The sequence below is a fragment of the Dromiciops gliroides genome, chromosome 3 (assembly GCF_019393635.1).
Source record: "Dromiciops gliroides isolate mDroGli1 chromosome 3, mDroGli1.pri, whole genome shotgun sequence".
Classification (NCBI taxonomy): domain Eukaryota; kingdom Metazoa; phylum Chordata; class Mammalia; order Microbiotheria; family Microbiotheriidae; genus Dromiciops; species Dromiciops gliroides.
The window spans coordinates 481,971,962-481,988,960 of record NC_057863.1 but is presented as its reverse complement, the minus strand read 5'-3'; the positions used below and the strand labels follow the sequence as shown (position 1 = coordinate 481,988,960).

General features: G+C 34.7%; 1 protein-coding gene across 5 annotated transcripts in view; it reads right to left on the bottom strand.

The window, feature by feature from the left end:
- The window catches only part of USP12 (ubiquitin specific peptidase 12), a 114,599-nt gene that overhangs the window by 13,476 nt on the left and 84,124 nt on the right, over nt 1-16,999 (bottom strand). For all 5 annotated transcript variants that reach the window (XM_043993239.1, XM_043993241.1, XM_043993238.1 and 2 more), the window contains 3 exons: nt 11,931-12,160; nt 6,684-6,760; nt 5,789-5,872 (listed from right to left, as the gene is read on the bottom strand). In XM_043993239.1, the coding sequence (XP_043849174.1) occupies nt 5,789-5,872; nt 6,684-6,760; nt 11,931-12,160 (391 nt within the window). The remainder of the gene's footprint in view (nt 1-5,788; nt 5,873-6,683; nt 6,761-11,930; nt 12,161-16,999) is intronic.

Sequence of the window (16,999 nt, the reverse complement as noted above, 5' to 3'; positions counted from 1 at the left end):
TACAAACCTACATGGTTGGAGGAATGGTGGTGCTTTGGACAGAAATATATAAATTTGGAGTGAGTTTGAGGGGAAAGTGAGTTCTACTTTGAGCACGTTAGTTAGAGCTGTCTATGGGAAATCAATTTGAAATGTTCAGCAGGGAGTTTGGTGATGTGGGATTAGAGCTCAGAAAAGGACGAGATATATAGATCCAGAGTTATCTGTGTAGAGATAATTGAACTCATATAAGCCAATAGGTAACTGAAAGCAGAGAAGAGAGGGTCCAGCACAGAGCCTTGGAGTACACCCATGGTTAAGAGGTAAAATATAGATGATAATACAATAAGACTAGAAAGGAATGGACAAATGGGTAGCAGAATCAAGAAAGAACAAAAAGCATTCAGGAGACATTGGTCAACAGTGTCAAATGCTACAGAGAAATCAACAAGAACTGAGAAAAGGAAGGAGGGAATAAGTATATACCTCCTATGTGCCAGGCACCGTGTTAAGCACTTTACAAATATTATCTCATTTGAGCCTCACAACAACCCTGAGAGGTAGGTGCTGTTACTATTCCCATTTTAGAGTTGAGGAAACCAAGGCAAACAGAGATTAAGTGACTTGCCCAAAGTTACACTGCTAAGTAAATGTCTGAGGCCATATTTGAGCTCTGGTCTTCCCAACTCCAGGCCTAGTGCTCTGTGCACTATGGTGCTGCCTATAGCTTCAAAAAAAGGCCAACAGATTTACAATAATACTACACATTTGTTCACAACAACCTTATCACCCAAGACCACAAAAGCTATCTGTTTTTCCAAAACCATCCTACTTCCTGATAAACATTTGTTTCTTCTTGAGATGATATTTCACACACACAGTACCTAATTAAGATACATAGACAAAAGAACTGTGGTTTAGGAATGCCGATTGAACCATACTGTTTCTACTTTTGGGCTGTTTTTTTTTTTATTCTTTTTTGAGGTATTTCCCTTGTGCTCTGACTCTTCTGTCACAATATGACTAATGCAAAAATATGTTTAATGTGATTGCACATATATAACCTATATTGGATTGCTTTCTGTCCTGGGGAGGAGGGAGGGAAGCGAGCGAGGAAGATGGGAGAAAAATTTGGAACTAAAAATCCTGTGAAAACAAATGTTGAAAACTATCCTTATATATAACTGGAAAATAATAAAATACTGAACAACAAAAAGATACATAGACAAATAATATATCTATGGCATTTCAGCATGGGCAATGGACCATCTTCATCCACTTCATCCAATCTCATGCCATGGCCTGTCGATTTCACTTTTGCAACATCTCTCAAATATGCCTCCTCTCCTCTAATACTGCCACTACCCCACTACAGGCCTTTATCACCTCATGCCTGGACTATTACAATAGCCTGCTGGTTGATCAGCCAGCCACAAATCTCTCACCATCCCAGTCCATCCTCCATTCAGTTCCCAAAGTGATTTTTCTGAAGTACAAATCTGACTACATCCTCCCCCTACTCAATATACTTCAGTGGCTCTCAATCTCCTCTGGAATCAAATACAAAAGTCTGCTTGACATTTAACATGCTTCATAACCTAATCCTCCCTACTTTTCCAGTCTTCTAACACCTTAATTTTTTAGTGTTTTTCTTTTTTATAGTAAAGATTATTCTCCTGGTTCTGTTCACTTCATTTTGTATCAATTCATAATCTTTGACAGGTTTCTCTGAAATTATCTCTTATAATTTTATATAGCAAATAATATTCCATTATAGCATAAACCATATTAATTCCCTAATTAATAAGCATTCCTTAAGATGAGTTGTTTGCCATTGTAAAAAGAGCTGTTATATGTGCTTTTTTTTTTAAAAAATAGATATGACCATTAGCTTTTTCTTTGGCCTTTTTCAGGTATATGACTAATAGCATTGGTGGGTCAAAGAGTTTTAGTGACTTTGTGTCATGGTTTTCAAATTGCTTTCTAGAATGACTAGACCAATACACAGGTTATCCAACAATCCATTAGTGTGATGGGTATGAGGTAGAACTTCAAAGTTGCTTTAATTTTTATTCCTCTAATTAATAGACATTTAGAACACTTTTTTTTCCATAGGACTATAGATGGTTTGGATTTCTTCTTTTAAGAACTTCCTATTCACATCTGATAATTTATCAACTGAATGGCTCTTATATAGTATTTAACAAGTTTATTTTAAGCTAGAGTGCCATCTCTTTCTAGTTACCTTAATAAGGAATTCAAAAGTTTCCTTGCTAAGGATTTTCAGGGCTTTTCAGGAACCCTCCTTGTGGTAACTTCTTTACATTGTTTAAAGTTCCTCAGGAAATTATGACAATTGGTGTTTTATCTGTTTTTTTATATTTCTGTCAGCAGTTTAACTCAGAGTGGAATTGCCTCTAATACACGCCATAATTTCTCATTTTTATAATTTCTTTGAATTTGACATTGAACATGGTTTCTACTTTTTAACAAGTACATGGTCTGTTTGTAGAGATAGTTGATTCATAAATAATTCAGTCATTTCCTGTTCACTGTAAGTATTTTATCCTCTATGCTTACCTTTGCACATAAGTCACTAAAATAGTAAAGTACATGTTGATTTAACTTTAAGAGTCTTATCAAGTTCTTTGTCAAATGTCTCTCTCATCCTCTGAAATAGATGCTAGCAAATAGGCTACAATTACCTTCATGGACCTCTTTTTGTAATGTTTATCATAAACATTATAATATCAGATAGTCAAGTGATGCCTTTTGGGGTTGCAGGCAGGGAAGTGGAATAACAAATGAGGCCCAACTTCCAGTATGTTACTATGCTCACTGCTTTATTTCATATAATTAATGCACAGGTGTAGTTGCTGATCATCAAGTCTAGGGAGAATTTTTTCCTGTTGCAATCCCCTGAGGGATCCAGGAGAGCACAGGACCCACTTAAGGTATAGGGTAAGCATCAAACCATACCCATTTCCAGATTTTCTCCAGATACCAGAAAGACAATCAAGAAACCTACAGGACACAGCAGACCATTTTGTGGTACAGATAACTTTCTGGAGTAGACTTTGTGTGATTTTTTTGGTATTATAAGAACTGGTTATCCTCTTGCAAAAGGCATTTTGAACATCTCATTTCTCACATGGCTGTGATATTTTGAGAAATCTCTCATTTCTGTGCCCCAGGAAGCTCAGTATTGGAAAAACTTCATTATCCCAATTGATTCTATCAACCTTGGTACTCTGCCTCATCACCACCCTCTACCCCTCTGTTTGGAGGGTGGCACCATGAACTGCAAAACCTCCATTTAAAAGCAGGGAGCTCAGCTTAGACATCTCATTTCTCACCTGACTGCACTACCCCGGGATATCTCTGGTTTCTCCACCATACCTGCCATTTTTTCCATTATCACATATCTTAACCCCCCCCCTTGCCTTTTAGTTTCCTTTTGTGTGTTGTCTTTCCTCATTACATTTTAAGTTCCTTTAAGGCAGGGACTATATTTTTTTTTTCCTTTTTGTAACCCCAGCACTTAGTATAGTGCCCAGCATATAAGTACTTAATAAATACTTACTATTTTGTCAGTTCCTTATCCCAAGCTGTTAGGATCTTCCTATTCATCCTCCTTCCTACTTATGATCCCTTACCCCTCAGTACTAGATCCTTACTGGCTTTTTTGTGAGGCTCTATTGTCTCTATATAAATGGGACAGTTGAAAGCATATAGATTTTTGGAGCATAAAACAATGATAAAAAAAAGATAAAACAATGGAAGCTGATTAGATTTAAGTATATTAAACAGAAAATTAAAATGTCTTATTACTCAATAATATTAGCTTATTTTAATGTAAACCCAAAGTATCTACATGGATAAAATGCTCCATGAACATGTCTCCCCATTTTGACATTTCATATTACCTGTATTCAAAAACCTCCAGAGTATAATTATCAATTTCACAACTGTAAAAACAGATTACCAGCATCTATCAATTACTATTCACAACAAAAATCAAAAATATCATATATATTTATCCTCAGTTAATATTGCCAACTAGATTCATTCTGAAATGACAGAATAAATCCAATTAAAGTAATAGTAAACTCAATTTTTATTCAGTTATAATATTGAAATCCATCAATTACATAAAGTTTTTGCTGGTTGTAAAGATCCCTAAGCAAACCACTCTGACAGATAAATCCAGGGAACTGCCTAAAGTACTAAGAGGTTAAATGACTTGTCTAGGGTCACAAAGCTGAAGTCAAAGGCAGAATTTGAACCCAAGTATGGCAGACTTTCAATCTAATGCCCATCTACAACACCAAGTATGTTCATTAGATCTATACATAATTTTATTGAATTTACAAATAATTCAATTTGAACAAATATTTAGTCAGACTGGGCTTTAAAGTCAGGCAAGTCAAACTATTTCATACTTGAATAGAATTTCACCTTTAAAAAAAACACTTCTACTAAACCCTATCCATTTGCTTAACTACAACTTTCTTTTTTTCTGATATCATTTAGAAGGAGAATGCAAAGATTGCTATGATTCATTTTCTCAGGTAGTATGTCCTTTTGTCACTCACTAAAAAAAAGGATCTCATATTTAGGATATCAAGTTAATATTTATAGAGGGTTTTTTAAAAACCATGTAATTTTTAGCACCCTCTACCTTTTTTCTTCTGTAACTGTCACTGCAGAAGAGCCACATATAAATGAAAGGTATTTTGTAAGGTTTTGTCTCATAGGTTGCAACAGTCAAAAAATTTATCAGCAAGTGGCCAGCCTACTGATGTTGCATACAGAGCAAAGCAGTCAGTTGCTGAGACTAAACTCAAAGACCTTCCATTTTCAAATATACACTAATAACTTTACAGATAGTAGCAAAGTTCAACCACACACATCATTTTAATCAACTGCATTACTGCTTTTCTTCATTAAAAAAGATAAAATATAAGTAACCATTAAAATCCCTTCTTAATAACAAGTACATTAACGTTTAAAGAAAACTTTGTTAATTAAAACCTTTATTGGACTAGAACAAAAATTGTGACATGTTATCTGACCTAACACTATTCCTTTTTTCTTTTTGGTGAGGCAATTGGGGTTAAGTGACTTGCCCAGAGTCACACAGCTAGTAAGTGTCAAGTGTCTGAGGCTGGATTTGAACTCAGATACTCCTCACTCCAGGGCCAGTGCTCTATCCACTGTGCCACCTAGCTAGCTACCCCTAACACTATTCATTTTTGCAAAGCCTCAATAAAAGTGCATTTTCTTCTCTTGAAATGAGAAATGTCTCTGAAAATCAAGGTATATGTTTACCTGCAGAAAAGAAGTCCAATGTATTTGATAACATTTAAATTTTTAAAAATCATACCAATGATGTTCTAAAGGTGGTATAAAATCTTAAAAAGAAAATCAATGTTTTATTTCTAAAAAGCATAAAACATCTATTTCAAATAGGATAGCTTCTAAGCTCAACATCATGTCCTGGTTTTGAGATTGTTAAACTATTATTAAATTTAGAAAATCACCAAAGGTGAATAATTTTCATAGACAGTATACTAATTGTATAGCCAATAAACTGATCAATGAGTTTTAACCAGTGGTGATGATAAGTATAATTTTTTTTACATGACCATGAGGTGTCATTTAGGGACTATATTTTCTGAACCAAAAATTGAAAACATTCCTTTTGCAAAGCCTCAATATAGGTACCTTTTTTTAATAAGAGTATCAGAGCTCAAAATCCTTTGTATACATTTAATAATCACCAACATTCAGAAAATATTAATTTTACCTTTTGTGTGCTTCCTGTTTGCTGCGACATTCTTCGCAGTAATATTTATATTCACTGCATAGAGTTTCCGTGTTGCTAAAACCCCTATGTAAAAATTCAAATGAAAAATTTTATCACGGATATTAGAAAATGATGACAATAAACTACTTGAGGAATAAATTCCTAATTGTTAAGAACTGTGTGAAAAACTGCAAAGTAATTTGGTAGAAATTAGTTTTAGGCCAATATCTTACACTATATGCCCTAATAAATTAAAAGTAAATATACAACCTGAATATAAAAGTAAACACCAAAAAAAAAAGAGGGGGGACAGCAAAACATGGGATCAAGTACCTATCAGAGATACAGCTGAAACAATCTTAACTAATCTATAAAATCTAATCCATAGCCAATCTGTAAATTAATCGAAAACATGGCCTGAGGTAAATACAAAAAATAAACACATATCATTTCAAAATTTTGCAGCACAAATTTCTGATCAGGGGTCTGACATCTAAGATAAATGAGAAATGAAACACAAATACATATGCAAATGCTCACACACACGCAAGAGTTATTCCTCAATGGACAAGTGGTCAACAGATAGGAAGTACTCAAAAGATAAACTGAAAATTATTTTTGAAACATATGAAAGACTGTTTAGAATAACTAATAAAGAGAAATGTAAATCAGCTCTGAAGTTTACACTGAACAAAATAGCAAAAATGATGGTGTTTTTTGATAACATGTTCACTAAGCAGGGGAGAAGGGAATGGTATATTTGAAAAGGAATGTGATATAAAAACAAAGAGCAATAAAATATTTTAAAAGCAAATTATGTACATATTTTAAAATATCCCAAGTCAAAAATGTTTACATTGACTTTTAAAATCAATTAAAAGTTATGTAACTCTACCTTAAACAGTGAGTAATTGATGTGTTTTGCTCCACATCAACAGAAAGGTCTAAAAAATCTTCATCTTTGCTACTTATCTGTAGAAACAAGAAATGAATATTAATTTTCTCAAGTAACTACTATGTCCCTGCCTCTAAATGATGCCATTAAGCCCAATACATTACATTAAAAGATTTTTATAAATAAACTATTAAGATTTGGATTATTCAGTAAAAATATAAAACACCTGCCATTCTGTATATTTGTAGAACTCTAAGTGTTACTCTTTTGTGTGTGTATGTGTGTGTGTGTCAATTGGAGTTAAGGGGCTTGCCTAGGGTCACACAGCTAGTAAGTGTTAAGTGTCTGAGGCCGGATTTGAACTCAGGTTCCCCCTGACTCCACGGCCAATGCTCTATCCACTGCGCCACCTAGCTGCCCCTCTAAGTGTTACTCTTAATAAAAGAAAAGCTACGTGGGTTTTTATTATTAACGTTTGAAATTTTGGCAATCCAAATGGTATATTTTCTTCAATCTATAATTTTAAAATCAGCACCAATTCTAAACTGCATCCCATACTCTTATCTGTAGGCAACATGTGAGGTAAATTTTGACAAAAAATAAGTAATAAAAGCAATATACTTTTAGAATTTTACACTGAAAATAACAGGGGAAATCCAATTCCAATTGAACCAATGAACATTTATTTAGCTTATGCAGTATAAATACAATTAAAGTCCTATACTGGATGAAAAAGAAATTACAAAAATAAATAAGAGACACTGTCCTCTTGAAGAGTTTATAGTTTAATAAGGGAGAGAAGATATGTCCTAGACAACTATAACACGAAAGGGAATAGCATCACTGGATTTTGAGCTGCAAGTTACCGTAGGAAGCATCTAAGTCCAATCCTCTCATACTTTTGAGATGATAAAGCAGAGGTTATATGACTTGGTCACAGTCAGCACCCGAGCAAGGATTCAAAACCAGGCCCTATTCCAAATCTGGTGTCTTCTCTATTCCTCTGGCAGCATGAGCTACCTTACCACTGAGACCAAAGATAGTGTGTTAGAGATTTTAACCCTTTCATCTCAGCTAGTCAGTCCACAGGCATTTATAAGTGCTTACTAGGGATGCTAAATGCAAGGGATACAAAGAAGCAAAACCATGGTTCCTACCCTCAAGGCATTCTAATGAGAAAGATATGTAAACAACCTTGTACATAAAAATAATCAAATCATTTTTTCCAGGACTCTTGGAATGTGTGCATACTTTATTCACCTATCTCTCTACTCAACATTTCTATAACTTTCTGGACAAGAACACCATACTTCTATATCAGGCTTCTCTTCCTATTAGAATATAAGCTCTTTGCAGGAAGGTACTATTTTTGTTTCTTATTGGTATCCCCAGTGCTTTGTATAGGGCCAGACACAGATCAAACAATAAATGCTCTCATTTTTTCAATTAAACCACACAGAAATGGTACAAAGTACTAGAATTCTCAGGGCAGCTAGATGGCACAGTGAATAGAGTGCTGGGCCCAGTGTCAGCAAGACTCATCTTCCTGAGTTCAAATCCAGCTGCAGACATTTATTTGCTGTGTGACCCTGGGCAAGTCACATCACCCTGTTTGCCTCGGTTTCCTGACACCATCTGTAAAATGAGCTGGAGAAGGAAATGGCAAACTACTCCAATATCTTTGCCAAGAAAACTCTAACTGGGGTCACGAAGAGTTGGACAGAACTGAAAAACAACCACTTTAATAATTATCAGAAAGAAGCAATAAGTCCCTCCTCACTTGAGATTTTCATTCATTCGTGGATAACTATTCATCACTGATGTTGAGAGGTTTTTTATACAGATAGAGACTAGATTGAAATCTGAGATTCCTTCTCATTCAGATTCTGTAAATGACCTTGAATTTCCAGTACTACATTTTAGGAAGGGCACTGACAAGTTGGAATGCACACAGAAGAATGACCAGGATGGTGTGGGGACTACAAACAATGCTAAAAGTGGCTCATATGAAGAAACGAGGCATGATGAGCCTAGAGAAGAAAAGAATTGGGGGGAGTATCATAGCTATTTTGAAGTATTTGAAAAGCTATTATATGTAACAGGGATGAGATTTGTTGTACTCCAGAATTATTTTTGTTCCAGAAGATGGAAGAAGGAATCATGGGTGAAAGTGGCAGAAAGACAGATTCTTGCTCAACATGGGCAGCAGTGTGACCCCAGGCAAGGTACTTAAACAGAGTCTTAGTGCTCTAGGCAACACTTTGAGTTGCAAAGAAAGTGCCAAATCTGCATGGGTAGAAGGCATTTCCTCATATGCAGATGCCCTATGGTAATAAAATTACTGATTCAGACCTATCCCAATGCCTATCTCTTCTTACTATAATAAAAATCTCAATATAATTAAAGATTTCTAAGTTCCAAACAATTACATATTTGATCTTAATGTCAATTAATAAACATTTATAGTAAACAATAAGAAATAAACACTATTCAGTGCCTTCACTGAAGCACAGCAGAGCTTATAGTCTTTTATGATTGTCTTTCTGTCACGATCCGCCCACTCATTGTACAAATCTCTTTTTTTGTTACTTCCTTTTCCTTCCCAGAAGATCATCTCATTTCTGACTTTACTTAGAAAATTGAAGTTCTTCACCTTGAGGGTTCTCATCTCTGCAGCACAGTGGATAGAGTGTTAGACTTGAAATTTGGAGGCTTGGGTTCTCAATTTTGTGGGGGTGGGGGTGGGATTGCTAAGTGAACTGTCCACCTAATAAAGAGTTTGTTCTTAACTAAAAGAGCAAACCATAAACTTTTTTTTTTAAACAGAAGATGGTTAGCCACCTAGAATTAGAATTACTCTGTGAAAATAAATTGTGAATGAAAAACTGCTCAAAAAATTTCAATAAATCTGTTGCCTTTTGAAATAATAACTTCTTAGACTGATTCTCACAATCCTCCACAACCTGGTTCCAGACAAACTTTCTATACTCAGATCATTCTTTCCCCTTTTGTACTCTCAAATCCAATCCTATTCATTGTTCAAAAAATATGTCCTATAAAAAAAGATGTTCATGCTATCTTCTGTACCTGAAATGTTTTTCCATTCTTTGGTCTCCTCTTCCAAAAGAAAATCTTTACTTTCTTGCAATTTTACCCATCCTTCAAGACTGAGTTCAAATCCCTCTTTTATGACATTTGTATCAGATGACCTTTAATAACCCATCTGGCATCAGATCTATGATCCTATTTCCTACTAGATCAAAGGCATAGTCTATATAAGTAAATATCACATATACATATTGTTATTGTCTTGGTTTTTAGTAACAATAAATACAAATTTAAAAAATAAATAAAAACACTTTGCTTCAGAAGAAGCACCTTAAACTGTAAATAAATATGATCTATGTTGTATTGTATTTTTATTTATTTTGTTAAACATGTTCCATATACATTTTCATATGGGAGTTTTGCTGGTTCCATGCAACTCCAGGCAGAGTCTAACATCTCCAGAGTAAGGAATATAAAACCCAGCTAAATGAAGAAGCCTCAGGTAACTTCAAAAATCTGAGTCACTCTAACAGAGTGAGATCAGCAGGAAAGGCCAGAAGCCCCTCTGCTGCAGGCAGGGATTTTGACTATCAACTCAAGGAGTCTTCCCAAGCCCCTCGTAGCATGAATCAGCACCAGTCTTCAGGTCCTTTGCTCCCTTTTCCCAAGCTGGGGTGTTAGACGATGATATTAAAAAAACAAAAAACCTTTCTTTACTAATTTGGGGGAAAGTGTCCCATTTTTTCAGCACCCCATCATGGAACTCAATTCCACCTGAGGGCACAGCAGATCTGCTCCAATCCCATCATTCTCCCTGACTGCTCTTCATTTTTTGAGTAGCTCCCCTCAAAAAAACTAGCTTGTTCTACTGTCTTGTGTGAGCTCCAAACCTCCTTATATCTGGGTTAAGACACATGGCAAGCTTGAGAACCTCTGAGAGGGACCCAAAAAAATGGTCAAAATTATTGGACATTTCCCTACTAAAACTCCCATATAAATGCATCCATTTTTTTTCAAGGAAAACAAAGTTCAAATCAAATTCAACAACGTAAGTGAAGTTAACATAACACATTTAGTACAACGGAAAGTAAAGCCCAGTGATTATGTTAATATGGCATATGCATGAGGCCAAACTGAAGTACTTACAGTATCTCAATATTAACATGGTCTGCCACTGTCAATATCAGTATAATCTCAATGCAAAAATGAACTGTCATTACATTGCTTGCCACACTTGAACAAGAAGTATGTCCATGTGAAATTAAACAGTATTTGTGTGGAAGCTCAAAGTATCACTAAATCAGTTACCTTATTCTCTTTGGCAAGTACAGTATAGCAAGCTGCTTTCTCCCAAAACAATTTAAAATTATCAACAAATATAAGTATATCCAATTTAAAAAGTTAATACTATACTTCTGATGGATAAATAACTGATTTGAAAAGAAAATCCAATGGGGTAAAGAATTAGTTTAAGCAAAGATGAAGAGTTTAAGTGCCAGAGATACAAAAACAAAATAAAAAGCTTAAAAACAAATACAAATTAGCTTAAATCAAATACAAATCAATTAGTGATGAAAAAGAATTAAAAGTAGCAATATCAGATGACACACTGAGAACTCTGTACTGAAAACCAAGCCCACACAGAACTTTTAATGTTATTAGTTACTTTATAAGTTACAAATATGAAAATTTTAAAGGATTTAATGAAAAAATGATATTTCTACTATGTTTATAATTTATGTATTTATAAAATTGTAATTTTCTTAATTTTGTGTTAACATGCTCTAAAAACTGTTAACTTTTATGAAAAGTAGGGATGTGCTAATTTTTATAAAGGGAAGATATTACTACATAAAACCCTGGAAACCATTAAAGTGTTTTATGCATTTAAAGGTACAGATGGTTTTTTTAAAAAATTGATATGTCACAACAGATAACTGTACTTTCATCCTATCAATGGTTCGATACAAAAACTCATAAGCTATTAAAATCAATAACTGATCTATTACAATGAGTTCAATAGCATTTTAAATATAAAATATATTCCAATTAGAAAAAGAATATAAAATATGTAATCTTATACTAGTATTTATCTTTCAAGAAGATAAGTTACAATTTTCAAGTTCACCTCTCATATTCCCTATCAACAAAATATGAAAAATGATAATTTTCTAAGCAAAAGTTTAACATAAAACTTACAGTTTCACAAGTAAGACATCTGGTTTCATTAGTTAATGTTCCCTGAAAGATCTCATGAACCCAAGTTGGGTCTGGTGTGCTGTTGTTATTTTCACTGTCAATATTGCCATTAGGTAGACGGCCATTTTGCTTTTCCTGTTTTCTCTCTTCTTGTAAAATATCAGCAATTGTGTTTAGTAGGTAATTCAAAAACTCATGTGCATCTTGCTGCATGTAGTTGTCAAAAAGTTCTACAACATGAAGACAAATTAATATTAAATTATTAGCAAAGGGATGACAGCTTCATATAAATATGCAATATCAAATGAAACAAAATCTAGAAAATTAATCAGAACAACAGTTTAGCTAGTAACACATCAAGGATAGCTATTTGTTTTGATATTAAAATAATTCTTGAATTAGGGAAAGGAAGCATGTCTATCCAAAAATATAAAGTGAGATTGAATATCTGCTTGAGACTATTAAAAAAAAAAAAGCCTAAAAATTTTTCTTCCTAAACTTGTTTTGGCTATGATAAAAATTTTCACACACCCCCCACATACACACACCAAAAAAACCCCTTTGTTAATGGAAATTAATCCGTTATACAGACAATACACTTTATGATTCACAGCTGTCTCCTGTGGTTATTTACAAATGAGTAAATAATGCAATCACTTTATCATAAAGACAATGAATCACATAAATTGTTAGGAAATTCTTCTAGGTAGGAAACAGGTTCAGAGATGAATTGATTAAAGGTCACAAAATCAAACTCTGCTCTGATTATTAAAGCAAGCTTGATGTAGAAGGAGCACTGCAATAGGAGCCAGAAAACTTGGTTCCAGTCCCTAGAACTAGACTAAACTAGACTCTCTGGTACTAACTAGCTGTGAGATTTGGGACAAATCACTTCAGCTCCTTGGGTCATATTTCCCTCATCTATAAAAAAGAAGGCATTGAACCAGATTAAGGATTCATAACCTGTCTGTACAATGGATCCCTTTGGCAATCTGGTGAATGAAACCTATGGAACATTTAACCTGCCACACCTCCAAAACCCATCTTTTATTTCTTTTCCTATTTGTATTTTATCACTGCTCAACTAGAATGTCACCTATTCAAATCCTACCCTTTCTTTAAAACTCATCATCCCCTACAAAGTCCATCCTAACCTCTCAGAACTATTTTTCACATGATTATATCCTGTCCCTCCAAATTGTATTTAGTGCTCCTTGAGGTCACAATTCTTTTACTTCTTTGTATCCAGAACAGTGCTATGAATATAGTAACAGCACAAATATTTGCTGATTTTTGTTCATGAGTTTTGAAGATTTTGTGATACATATTCTTGTTATGTTTTTCCAAGAATTACATACAAATTAGGCCATCTGTGACCTTCTGAAATTAATATATTTGTGCACAAAGCTAGATTTGACTTGCTATTTCTCAAGTAGTTTGATGTGACACCTTAGTCCTCTGTGATAGTGGTAGATATGGTGAGTGTGGCACGATGCGTGGGTTTCGCCTGTTACATGACAAACATGTGGGTTCTAATAAAGTATATCTATATAATACTTAACAGTATACTGACATATCGCATGGCAAAGAGTTAAAAAAGAAAAACTATGGGATTACTTTTGGAATAAGCAGACATCACTTCACTACACAATATTAAAGAGTGACAACAGATACAAGCCATTGAATTTGAAAATTTTAACTGAAATCATATTGAGATGGAGCCTATAAAGAAACTAAACTCCAAGAATAGAATCAAAAGGCAATCCCAATTCCATGGGCAACATCCACATGGACTTGTGTCCACAAAGTAATGCTGAACATATGACTGAGTTATAATGATTTGTTTATGACAACAGAAGGGTTAATGATGGCATGAACGCATTACTAATACTTCTTTTTAGATTCCAAAAGGCAGTTCCATTATAACATTTGTTTCAAAATTGAAAAAAAAAAACAAACCTATTGTCAAATATGGGAACTTTCTGAGCGTAATGCCAATTTGGAATCTTTATATCCGTGATTTCAAACAATAAACATTAAGTGCATACTATGTGTCAGGTACTGTGCTAAATGCTGATTTCTTCTGCAAGAAATAGTAAGAATGAAGAAAGGGAAGTGGGGATGGGAATAAGCATTTATTTAGCACTGGATCTAGCCCAGGACCAGAGCTTAGCCACATAGGAGAGAGAAAAAAAAATCAAAACCATCACAGCATTCTATTAGTAACCACCAGGGCCTGGGTCAAATTGGTGTTATTTCAACTATTATTATTTAGAAGGATTACTGAGAAAAATGAATACCTGATCTACATTTTGTTTTGTAACACATGGCTAACATGTAAATATTTTGCATGACTGCACATGTATAATATATATCAAATTGTTTGCCTTCTCAAGAAGGGATAAAGGAAGGGAAAGAGGAGAAAAATCTGTGACTCTATCTGAATTCAAATCCGGCTTCAGACACTTGACACTTAATACCTGTGTGACCCTGAGCAAGTCACTTAACCCTCGTTGCCTCGCAAAAAAAAGAAAGAAAAGAAAACGAACAGCTGGAAGATGAAGTATCTTGTGTGAGACTTATCAACAAACCAAAACCATTAAAATTTATTTTTTAAAATGTGTGATGGGGCAGCTAGGTGGTGCAGTGGATAGAGCACCGGCCCTGGAGTCAGGAGAACTTGAGTTCAAATCCCATCTCAGACACTTAACACTTACTAGCTGTGTGACCCTGGGCAAGTCACTTAACCCCAGTTGCCTCACTAAAAATAAAAAATAAAAAGTGTGACTAGGGGCAGCTAGGTGGTGCAGTTGGATAAAGCACCAGCCCTGGATTCAGGAGGACCTGAGTTCAAATCCGACCTCAGACACTTGACACTTACTAGCTGTGTGACCCTGGGCAAGTCACTTAACCCCCATTGCCCAGCGCGAAACAAAAAAAAAAAACAAAAAAAAGTGTGACTAGAAATTTTTTTTGAAAATGTTTAAAATCAACCCCTGAGGCGGAGGGCCTTATTACGCAATAGGTATTTAACAAATGCTTGTAGAATTGAACATAGAGTACCTATTTCCTATGCTTAATAATATTTCAGAATCTACTTCAAATACAGTATGTGTGTGTGTGTGTGTGTGTGTGTGTGTGTGTATGTAGAGGCCAAAGCTTTAGACTACCATTATCTATAATTGCATGAAAATAAAATGTCCTTCCTTTGTTATGAATTAAAAATTCAGAACTCAAAATTCATCATTGGACATTAACTACAATTAGCTATTCTAAAAGAGGTCATACTAATTAAAAAATCTAAAGAATATTGGATATATGACATGATCTAACAAGAACTGAACTTGATTATACAAAAATCATCATACAAGGGATTCTCACATACACAAAACACAACTCCCCAGAATTTTTAAAATTCTTTCTAACAAAGGAAATGGGATGGACTAGATGAAAGTGTAAGGTTCTGAGATTCTAACTAAACAATTTTTCTGTACTGCACTGAAAACAGAATGACAAATGTATAATCACAAAATGGTTACAAATATTACTATGCTATCTTAGAGGGCTTTAAAAAAAACAACTTTTGAAATTAAAGCTAATAATTATGATGGTAGCTAGCATTCACATAACACTTTAAGATTTGTAAAAGTACTTTTCATATATTAATCTCACTTGATCCCCAAAACATTCCTGTAAGGTGAATGCTATCATCATTGTTGTTGTTGTTATTCCCATTTTAAGGACAAGGAAATTATGCTTCAGAGAGATGAAATGACTTTCCTAGGATCACACAGTTCGTACAAATCTGAGGAAGGATTCGAACTCAGCTGTTCTTAAACTCTAGTCAGGGACTCTAGTCTCTGACTCGGTCTCCTCATCTATGAAATGGAGATAATAACACCATCTACTTTCCAAGATTGCTGTATGGTTAAAATGAGAGACACTTGTGAAGCTCTTTGCAAACCTTAAAATGCTAAATAAATGTTGGCTATTATTGTTACCTATAACATCTCCTGAGTGCTAATAAAAAACAATCTAAAAAGTAAGATAATGGAATGGTGAGGAAACTTGTCTTTTAAAAACAACAGGGCGCACAGCTAGGTGGCGCAGTGGATAAAGCACTTGCCCTGGATTCAGGAGGACCTGAGTTCAAATCCGACCTCAGACACTTGACACTTACTAGCTGTGTGACCCTGGGCAAGTCACTTAACCCCCACTGCCCCACACAAACCAAAAACAAAAAAACAACAGGGTGTTGGGAAAATTTCTAAGTCCAACGAAGGAATAGAAACAACCAAGTCTCCAGGCTGAGGCAAATAGGTTTATTGACAGAGGGCTAGTCTCACAATAAAGCTAGTCAGTCAGGGGTTGGACCTGAAAGATCTTGAGTTACAAAATCAATGGGTTGGGGGCAGCTAGGTGGCACAGTGGATAAAGCACCATCCCTGGATTCAGGAGGACCTGAGTTCAAATTCGGCCTCAGACACTTGACACTTACTAGCTGTGTGACCCTGGGCAAGTCACTTAACCCTCACTGTCCTGCCAAAAAAAACAAAAAAAACAAAAAACAAAAAAACCAACAACAAAAGCATTGCTTTCAGAATTTTACACCAATTCTGTACCAAGAAGCAAAGTGACATCTCCACACACTGTAGATACTTGACAAATATTTGTTCAATGAATTAAAAGGAATCAAGGTATCCTCTAAACCTATAATTCACTGTGAAACTAGGTATCATTTGTTTAATTCTGTTGTGTAGGTAGCTAAAGTAGAACTTTTATCAAATGAAAATAAAACAAGTTATCCCTAACTCTAGTTTTTTCTTTCAATGCAAGCTTTTTACCAATACCAAAGAGAATTAAAACTGATATGCATTAAAGGATGAGAGGATCTTAACTTAGTTTCAAGACACTCTGATTATAGTACATAGTTCAAGCAGTAAAGGAAGAAAAAAGAGAAAAAGGGGGTAGCATTTATTTATAGTTCTTGTCTAGGTGGAAACCTATGACCTTATACTGAACTTTGCCAGAATTAAAAATATTCAAACTTGAATGTTTCTGGAGTTTAA